This window comes from Leptonychotes weddellii, chromosome 6 (assembly GCF_054177405.1).
Source record: "Leptonychotes weddellii isolate Sample4059 chromosome 6, ASM5417740v2, whole genome shotgun sequence".
NCBI lineage: Eukaryota > Metazoa > Chordata > Mammalia > Carnivora > Phocidae > Leptonychotes > Leptonychotes weddellii.
In genome coordinates this window covers 8,465,328-8,475,359 of record NC_138374.1, presented here as the reverse complement: position 1 = coordinate 8,475,359, position 10,032 = coordinate 8,465,328, and the positions used below count along the sequence as shown (strand labels likewise).

The window sequence follows — 10,032 nt, the reverse complement described above, 5'->3', positions numbered from 1 at the left end:
ACAGCCCCCCAGCCCCCGGGAGCCAGGCAATCCTGATTTGGACACTCACAGGAGCCTCCTGCTACGTACACACAGTGTCCTGGGCCCCGAGTCTTTTAAAATGAGGGTCCTTAGAGCCAGCACTCAGGTTCTGAGGTCAAGACCCTCCCACATGCCAGGGCCCCGTGTCTCTGGGTCTACTTTCCATTCAGGGAGGTGAAGGTCATGTCCAGGGTCACACACAGATAGTCAGTGCCAAAACCAGGGTCAGAAATGGGGGTTCTTTCCTGTGTACCCCGCTTTCTGGGCTGAAATGGGCTCTCTGGGAAGCTGGGAAGCAACTCATCCCTGGGATGTTCAAGAAGATGGACATCCCACAAGAATCCCCCTGTAACTGGCACGGGAGATTTTGGTACAAGGTGGTTCTGGCTGAGAGCTGTGCTCAATGGAGTTTGGTGTCTGAGCCACTGAAGAAGGCCTTTGCTCTTGGGATGTCTGGCTTGTCTGAGCCCGTGGGGCATATATCCCCACACACTGGGCACCACCAGGAAAAGGCCGTTAGGGAAACGAGCTGGAAGCCATTTCCATTTATTTGTGTTGGCTCTCTTGCTCTATGGGGGATGTATGTACAGAGGGTTTGGGGGATGAGCTGAAGGCCAGACCCTATAGGGAGTGATAGATACAGACAAGGCCAAGGTCCTGCTTAGGGACACTAGGGAGTATGGCACTCCGGGATGCTTCCCACGAGTGGCCACTAGAGAGCGCCCAAGGGCAAGCTCTCAGCTGTGCCCCAGACCTGGTGCCTGGAGGCTGTTCCTGGGCTTGCCCATGATGGACAAGGTGGTCCAGGACAAGGTATTTCAAACTCTTTCACTGAAACCTTCCATGGGGACCCACATTCCAGGGACAGGTAGCCGAGAAAAGTTTGGAGTGGAGGGAAGAGAGCAGCAAAGCGGGAATCTGTCCATCTGTTGAGATGGGATTGTGACCCACAAGAAAGAGATACACACACGCATACATGAACACGTGTGTATGCACACACACAGACACACACACACACACACGTTCATCCATGTGCAGAGAGGTGGGTAGGGGTGGGTACATCCAGTGATCCAAGTCAAGAGACGTCTGTTGAGCACTTCTTAAGGGCTGAGTCCGGTTGTTGGGTCCCGTGGGGAGGTGGGGATGGGCAGGCCACCACAGAGCACCCCCCACAGAAACTCCTCCCAGCGGAGTGTAGGTGTCAGGAAAGGTAGAATCACAGATCAGAGGGTGAGGAGGGAGGGACATTTAGAGATGCCTCTTCTCTATGGAGTGTGTTATAGTTTCTAGGACTCGGTTACAAGTAGGCAGAGCACTTACCTTCCTGTTTCACTTTGTAGTTTATATGACTCGGGAAAGGCCGCACATGAAGAGCCTGGGGGAAGCCTGTCCTGGGTCTCATGAGCTGCACCGACTCCTGGCTGTTCTTACTGTGGCTGGGATTTCCGTGAGTCCGGGTGTGGAGGTCCAAGACTTTGATGGACCAAGATTCCGGGCATGATGGTTATGTCTCCAGATCTCCACCTCCTAGTTTGGGGCCTGGGCTTTGCAGACCAGGTCACTGAGCCCCTGGAAGGTTCCACCATGGCCCCCGGCATGAAAGCTCTTGACTTTTAGTCAGATCTTCATTCCCAGAGGGAGCTGATTAAAAATCACCTATCCACAAAATAAATCCCCAGGCATAGTTTTAATAACGTAAAACTCTCCAATTCTTTTTTATTATTTTTTTAGATTTTATTTATTTATTTAACAGAGAGAGACACAGCGAGAGAGGGAAGACAAGCAGGGGGAGTGGGAGAGGGAGAAGCAGGCTTCCCGCCGAGCAGGGAGCCCGACGTGGGGCTCGATCCCAGGACCCTGAGACCATGACCTGAGCCGAAGGCAGACACTTAACGGCTGAGCCACCCACGTGCCCCCAAACTCTCCAATTCTTATTTATATATTTTTGTCAAAACATTTCTAAACGGCTGAGCCAGAAATAGAACACCCCCAGAATGCCAAGCCTGGCAGGAATCTGAGAACCTTCCAGCGCAATCTTCTCATTTGACAAAGGGGGCCTGAGGACTTGAGGCTGGACACTCCCTGGGGCCCTTTCAGCGGCTCTTCCAGGTTACCCCAGGTGCTGTGAGGAGACGTGGCGCCACAGGGCAACAGGGCTGACACGTGTCCCCCACGGAGCCCAAAGTCCCCAGCTGTGCTGAGACAGGCCCGGAACAGGAAGTGCTCAGAACCTTTTCCTGATGTTGCCATGGTGCCCACAATCGGGAAACCAAGGGCAAGCTCCCCTGCCGAAGCACCTTGGCCCCTAAGAAGAAGAGGGTGAGCCCCAGATGTCATGAGCACTCTCAGCGTTCAGAGTCAGAAGGCGAGCAGCCCACAGCGATCCTGTCATTCAGAGACCGAGGCCACAAGAGTGCTTCTGTTCAACAAGTCTCTCCTGTGAACGCACTGTGGCCACGAGGACACTTCGAGACGTACGTACGGCTGGTGTTTTCATCCCCTCTGGAGACGGAGGGCACCCCTGTGACGTGCGCTGGCTGGACTAGGTAGGGAGGGGCTGCGGGGGCTCTGGGCGGGGAGGCGGGTGGGCCTGGAAGCCGGGGGTGGGGGGCCCCGCAAGTACCAAATGACCTGACCAGCCTACTTACGGACCTCCTCCGGTTCCCGTCCCTTGATAAAGGGGCCAGGAATGGTGGGTTATCTCCCATTTGGCTCTTTCTGAGCCACATTTCCAGCCCAGGAGCAGAGAAGAGAGTCTCTAGATTTGATGAATAACCCACCCTGGAAGTTTACTCATTGTTACTGTTTATGGCAGCAAAAGAGAGACTCTTCAGGCCAATCTGCTGTTTTGAAGAGCCCCTCTGGAGAGTTTCTGAAAATGTAAACCTTGCCCCTTTTGTCTTCCAGGTGTTTCTTCCCCCCTCTTTTCATAATCACCAGTACCGTCCAGGAAAATGCTGCATCCGGTGAGTAAAGCAGTTTACAGGCGGCCAGGCAGTGTGGGCAGCAGGAGCACCTGCTTACAGCTCTGTCGCCACGTTTGCACAGGGCACGGGTCATGCACCACTCACGACCCCCAGCTTTATTGGCTGCCCCTGCTGTCAGAGCCCACCACTCACAGGACTGCATCTAGATTCACATTCCACAGTGTTCGATCGCCCGCCATATTCCAGGCACTAAAGCGTGGTTCCCAAACTTCCTCTTACCATTTTAACATCATCGCCTTCGCCATCATCAGGTGAGGACCGAAAGGCTCAAAAGGTTAAATGACTTGCCCAAGGCCATACAACCCGTTAGTGGCGATAACAAGATTTGACCTTGAATTCTCCATTCCCTGGCCCCCGGTCTCCCCACCACCCTGCTGGTGACTGGCCTGGCTTAGGAACAACCGCACCCATTCCTGTGGGTCCGTCATGGTACACTTTCCCTGGCTAGCTTTCCTTGACCCACCACGTCTGAGGCTTACATCCATGCTGAATATTCTACTGCTCCCTTAAGGAAACTGCTAAAGCCCTACGGCCTCAGGAGAATATCTAAGCAAAAGTCCCTGCCCAGTGGCCCAGCTGTCCATTCCTGGGTATAGACCCAAAAGAATGGAAAACAGGTGTTCAAATGGAAACTTGTATACAAACGTTCACAGCAGCATTTTTCATAATCACCGAGAGGTGGAAAAGACACAGGTGCCTATCAACTGATGAATGGATTAAAAAACATGGTCTCGGGGCGCCTGGGTGGCTCAGTCGTTAAGCGTCTGCCTTCGGCTCAGGTCATGATCCCAGGGTCCTGGGATCGAGCCCCGCATCGGGCTCCCTGCTCCACGGGAAGCCTGCTTCTCCCTCTCCCACTCCCCCTGCTTGTGTTCCCTCTCTTGCTGTGTCTCTCTCTGTCAAATAAATAAATAAAATCTTTAAAAAAACAAAAAAAAAAACATGGTCTCCCCACACAGTGGAATATTATTCAGCCCTAACAGGGAATGAAGTTCTGATACCTGCTACCACAGGGAGGAACATGGAAAACATGCCAAGGGAAAGAAGCCAAGCCTAAAAGCCCACATGTTGTCTGATTCCATTTACATAAATATCCGGAATAGTAAATCCTTAGAAGCAGGAAGCAGATTGCTGGTTGTCAGGAGCTGGGGGGAGGGGTATTAGGAGTGATGGCCTGATGGGTATGAGGTTTCCTGTTGGGGGAATGAAAATGCTCTGAACTGGATGGTGGTGATCGCTCTGCAACTTTGTAAATGTACCAAATGCCACTCAATTGTATGCGATGAAATGGATAAAATGGTGAATGTTACATTTTGTGTATTTCACCACAATAGAGAGAAAAGCAGTCCCCACCTAGGATCTCTCAGTTTGGTATCTCTCTGAAGCCCAAGTGAGGATAAGCACGTAATGAAGAGTCTCTTGAAATATCCTGTCCCTGCTCGTGGGTTCTTCAGAACCACCCGCAAAGAAACAAATCTTTCTTCCTGACCTTTGGCCTCTGGCACCTTCTGTCCTAGATCCTAAGCTCCAAATTACTTTGTTCCTTGAACTCCTCTGTCTGCTGAGTACGATATTGGCCTTCGGAGAATGGCTCCTGAGAAATACTCACCATGTTTGAACATCAACCAGCGTTTTAAAATGTGTCTTGCTTTTCTCTCTGTTGTACACTTTGGAAAACCTGGCATTTGGCTGAGGTTAAAAAAGGATTTTCTCCCTTCTTTTGCTTCCCAAGCAGCACAGAGCTCGGCTGGAACGCCGAATGGTTGGCTCAACCAACCGGTGGCGTTTTTCCAGAGAGCCTTTCTCTGGGGACCTGCTGGGACTTTCCCAGATGTGCAAGGCTTTGAACGTGGACTTTGAAGAAGCTTTGAAGAACCCAGACAGGTAGGGCGATCAAAGGCCCACGGCCGGGAATGCCCCAGGGGGGGAACCCCATTTCTGGGAAGGACCCCTTGGTTGGGCCGCTCTACCTGGGCGGATGGGCTCATCTGGGCTGCTGTTGGGACCGACCTTCAGGGATGGACAGCCTCGGCGTGACCACTTCCCCTGAGGATGTCTGTGAGTGATAAAAATGTAGAGAGAGACTGACCCTTTTTTTTTTTTCTCGATTTTTCCTTTATACTGGGAACTTTGGACCCTAACAAGATTCTGTTATGTTTATCAACTGATTTGTTGACAAAGAAAACTTAGCTAGTCCTGGCTTAGAGTCCAACCCTATCTCTCAAATTCATATTTCCCCCAGTCATTTGGCTCCCCATGTGTGAGAAGCTGGTTCCTCCTTCTTTCCCAAGGAATTCTAACAGCTGGCTTATAAGGAGCATTACTTCTCCCTGTGGCAAGTTCTCTCTGGCCTCTCCTGGGACATGGAGCTGGACCCCATTGCAGAAGGAAGAATTCACTTCCCGGGTGCCTTGGACTTGACTCGATGCCACTGCCCCCCTGGGCTGGTGGTGCCTACCTCGTGAGCGTGCTGGAGAATCTACCTGAGCATGGCCTGTGCCCGTGGGCAGCACCCGGCGCAGAAGGGCTGCTCGCTCCCAGTTTGCTGAGCCAGTAGCCCCATCTTTCCTTTCTAGACCCCCTGGCCAGCCCTGCTCCAATCCCCCACCCCCTCCCAGGTGACTCTCTTACACACACTTGTAGATAAATGAAATCCATCTGCGGTTGGCGCCTAAATTCTCGGACGACCCCAGCTTAGAAAAATTGAGTGCTGTGAGTTGCTGTTTGGGGCATTAGCCTTAAACTATCTTGAATTTATTTTCTATTGTCTATTTATTTATTTTATTTTTTTATTTTTTTATTTTTTTTTAAGATTTTATTTATTTATTTGACAGAGAGAGACAAAGCGAGAGAAGGAACACAAGCAGGGGGAGTAGGAGAGGGGGAAGCAGGCTTCCCGCTGAGCAGGGAGCCCGATGCGGGGCTCGATCCCAGGACCCTGGGACCATGACCTGAGCCGAAGGCAGACGCTTAACGACTGAGCCACCCAGGCGCCCCAATTGTCTATTTATTTTATATTTTGTCTGGTTAGGGCCTTGAAGAAGTCTTAGGGTTAAAACGCATGCTGTTCCTTAGTGGTGTGGTAGGACCAGGCTGGGGAGGCCGGCACTGGAGCGGGGCCTGGGGATACAAGCAAACTGACCTGGAAAGCTGATGAGGGTGCCTGGGTAGTAGGAGCAGACGTCTCCAGGACTCGGCCTGTGCAATCGCTGAGCTAAGCTGGCGGTGGTGGCCTGAGGGGGCGGAGCACAGAAGCCCAAGGAGGGTGGCAGTTGTCAGGGCTATTGAAAGTAGCCTGTCAGACAGGGTTAGAATTCCTTCTCCTCCATTTACTAGCTCTGTGACCTTTAGCCAGTGGCTTAACCTCTCTGAGCCTCAGTCTCCTCACCTGTGAAATGGTGATAAGAGCATCTTTCTAGAAGTTATCTTGAGGATTAAATCAGACCGTACCTTGAAAATGCTTAGCACTGTGTCTAGCAAACACTAGATGATCTGTAAATGGAGCTTTTATTCGCCTGAACAACAGTTTTAGTTATTGGTCCTGGTGATTTCATTTTGGGGTGGGCCAGCCCTCTGCTGTGACAGCCAACAACTCCATTTTTCATTCTGCCTTTTACCACCTTCCCCCGAGGCAATGCACGTTGCCTGCAACATGGCAAGCACCTTGCCTACAACACACAAGTGACGCAGGGTGCCTCTCTACTTGGTGATGCTAGGACGCTGTGGGTCCAGAGGCCGGCTGGGGCAAGGATGCACTCTGGGAAGGCTGATCACTCTTGCACCTGGTGGTCAGCTGATCCAGGCTCAGCTCTTCTCATCCTCCTCCTGAGATGGTGGACTCACCTGGGTATGGTCTTGTGCTGGCGATGGCAGAGGACAAGAGGCAAGCCCAGGGGCACAAGTACTTTCCAAACTTTCAGCCACATCACATCCGTTAACATCAAGGCAAGCCACATGGCCAAACTCAAAGTCAAGGGGCAGGACATCAAATTGGAGTTTTGCCAGTATTAAGCCAAAAGCCCTTTGATGGTTTGTTGCAGGAAGTCCTTCCATCCATGAGACACATAGGGAATTTTACCCCCTTTCCCCTCTTGTTTCTCTGTCATGGGTCATGACTGGGGAGATCGAGTCCCCAGCCTAATAGCATGCTCCCAGTTTTCCCATGTGCTGCATTATCCCAGGCCGTCTAGTCCCACAGAGTGAAGAGGACCATTCACAGATGCCATTTATTCCATTAACTTTTCCAATGGTCCTAAAATAAACCTGGCCCTTGGAATCTGCAGAGCCCACATGATAGATGGTATATCTTGGCAAGGACCCATGACACCAGGAGAAGTCAATGTGGTTACTTCTGTTGTCTGGCTCAGCTGATGACAGTGATGTTTGTGAGGGTAGTTGAGCTCATGGGCATTGCCCATAGTTTCCAAAGTTCATTGCTCCATTTTGAGATCACAGTCTGAACCCCTGACCTTGGCCAGCTCTTACTAGACATGTGACCCAAGCCACCAGAAGGACTGAGGCTGGCTTGGGTCAGGTCCACGACTCCCGTTGGATAAATACCTCAAGCTCTCGCTTCCTGGGGCTGAGTCACTAGTAGCCACCCTCTCCACTTGGAAAGGGCAGCATGTGGTCAGTGTTATTCTGGACATGGGTTCCCCCACCCAAGCCCCCCCTCTGTGTACCCTGGCCACGAGGGTTCTTGGAACCCTTGGAAAACAGCATGGCAAAAGTGACACTGACCAGATGTGGTCATCAAGTATCCTTTGGCCAGTTGGCTTTCTTGGGATGACTGTCTTCAAGCTGTGAATATGTGACTCAAACTTTTTTTCATGTCCGTGCTCAACGGGACGAATATAATGTTCATGAAAAGATATCTTATCTTTGTCATCATTCAGTCATTGAATGGATATTTATTGAGCACTTGCAGGGTGCCCATGCTAGGGTTCCAGCAACAAATAAATGCCAAATTTGTCTTTGTGGAATGCAGTCTGGAGTAGAGGACACATGAGTGAACAGGCGACCACAAGACACAATAGAAAGAGTTCCGATGGGGGTAATTACAGGGCGGTCAGTGGAAGGACCACTTGCTCAGTCTCCCCAGAGAAAGCAACAGCTGAACTTATCTAGGAGGATGAGTAGGAGCTCATCAAGTGAAGAGGTCAGGAGGAGAGCACTCAGGGCCGAGGGTGCTGTGGGTCCAAGAGAATGAAAGCGAGAGATGGCGGGTTCAGGCTGTTGAGAAGGGCTGGAGCAGGGACTGTAGAGGGCCGAGCCATGCTGAGGAGTGTGGGCTTCCCCCAAGAACCCTGGGGAGACACTGAAGGGTTCTCAGCAGGAGAGAGACAAGAGCAGATCTGTGTTTCACATGGTTCTCAGGCTGCGGTGTCCGATGTGCATGTGAGGGGAGCTTCCTGGAGACTGGAGACTGGCCATGATTTCAGGGAGATAATAATGGCTTGGATGCAGCTCACAGCAGTAAGGGGAAAGGGACATCTGATATTTGTCAGATCTAGGCAAGTGATCAGATGTGACAATAGTCCGCATGCTGGCCTGGGCAACTGGAGGCTGGTGGTGCCATTTGCTGGAGAAAGAGCACGGTTGGTTTGGGATAAAATCTGAGTTTAGTTTTTGGACACATTGGGACTGTGACATGCATAATCCCTAAACGGAAGTATTGGTGAGTCACTTCCCAAAAATGCCCAGAACCCTCTCTTCCTTTCTCTAGCAGATGTTTATGGAGTACTTACTATATGCTAGACATTGTCTTAGACACTCACCAAGACAGGAGTCACTCAGGCAACCGGATATGACCTCAGCTACCTTCCTGGTAAAGCCTACCCACAAACTGAAAACAGGAATCCATGTTTCGAGCCAGCCACCAGACAAAGCTTACAGTTTAATCAAACCGGCAGACAAATGGTGACCTAAGGAGACTCCCAAGGGGCAAGATATGATAAGCTAGATGAATGGATGCCTTAGGGACACTTACACTGGAATGATTCTTGTTGCGGCTGGAGAAAAACATCAGGGTTAACTCTTGAATTTTTTGTTTGTGTTTTCCCTTGAGGTTGTGTATTTCACAAATCCAGAAAATTTTCTCGGGAAACTTGAAGAACAAGACCATCCAAACTGGGGAGGCAGGTGAGTGCTTGTCACCAATGGATTCAGTCAAATGTCACAGCAGTCAGGGCCAGCTGTGGTTTCTACAGAAGGAAACCAGATGCTAGGCCAGCTCACTGGTCTGTAAGTCCCAGTTTCTGCCCGCTGCACACTACGTAACGTTAAATAGGCACTGTAAATATTTGTCAGATACACCACGGGCTGATGAATGAAACCAGGCTCGACAAACACATGTTTATATGCTAATCGGTCCCAGGGAAGACAGACATGCTGATGTAAATAAATAGGGTTTGGATTGGAAGACTAAACAGAAGCAAGCATGGACAGCTCTTCTCTGTCCCTTTTAGCTCTAACCAGTCATGAGTTGGACATCACATCTGCACTTGTCCAAGAGGACTTTTCTGATTTAGAATGAAGAACCAGGCTAGGTCTGTCCTGCTGGGAAAAGGCTCATTGAACCTCACCAGGCCTGGACAGGCCAGCTCCTTAAAGGAGATTTTTTATTTTATTTTATTTTTTTTAGATTTATTTATTTATTTTAGAGAGGGAGAGGGAAGGGGTAAAGGGAGAGAATCCTCAAGCTTCCTGCTGAATGCAGAGCCCAACACAGGGCTTGATCTCAGGACCCTGGGATCATGCCCTGAGCTGAAATCAAGAGTCAGCTGCTCAACTGACTGAGCCGCCCAGGCGCCCCCTTAAAGGAGATTTTTTTTTTTTTAAAGATTTTATTTATTTATTTGAGAGAGAGAGAATGAGAGACAGAGAGCATGAGAGGGAGGAGGGTCAGAGGGAGAAGCAGACTCCCCGCCGAGCAGGGAGCCCGATGCGGGACTCGATCCCGGGACTCCAGGATCATGACCTGAGCCGAAGGCAGTTGCTTAACCAACTGAGCCACCCAGGCGCC

The 10,032-nt window shown here is 50.7% G+C and overlaps 1 protein-coding gene across 1 annotated transcript in view; it reads left to right on the top strand.

The window, feature by feature from the left end:
* The first annotated feature begins 810 nt into the window (after positions 1-810).
* Positions 811-10,032, top strand: part of BTBD16 (BTB domain containing 16) — a 45,585-nt gene continuing 36,363 nt past the window's right edge. Inside the window, exons 1-5 of the mRNA XM_081823059.1 lie at positions 811-834; positions 2,929-2,987; positions 3,170-3,259; positions 4,713-4,892; positions 9,076-9,149. Coding sequence (XP_081679185.1) covers positions 811-834; positions 2,929-2,987; positions 3,170-3,259; positions 4,713-4,892; positions 9,076-9,149 — 427 coding nt within the window. The remainder of the gene's footprint in view (positions 835-2,928; positions 2,988-3,169; positions 3,260-4,712; positions 4,893-9,075; positions 9,150-10,032) is intronic.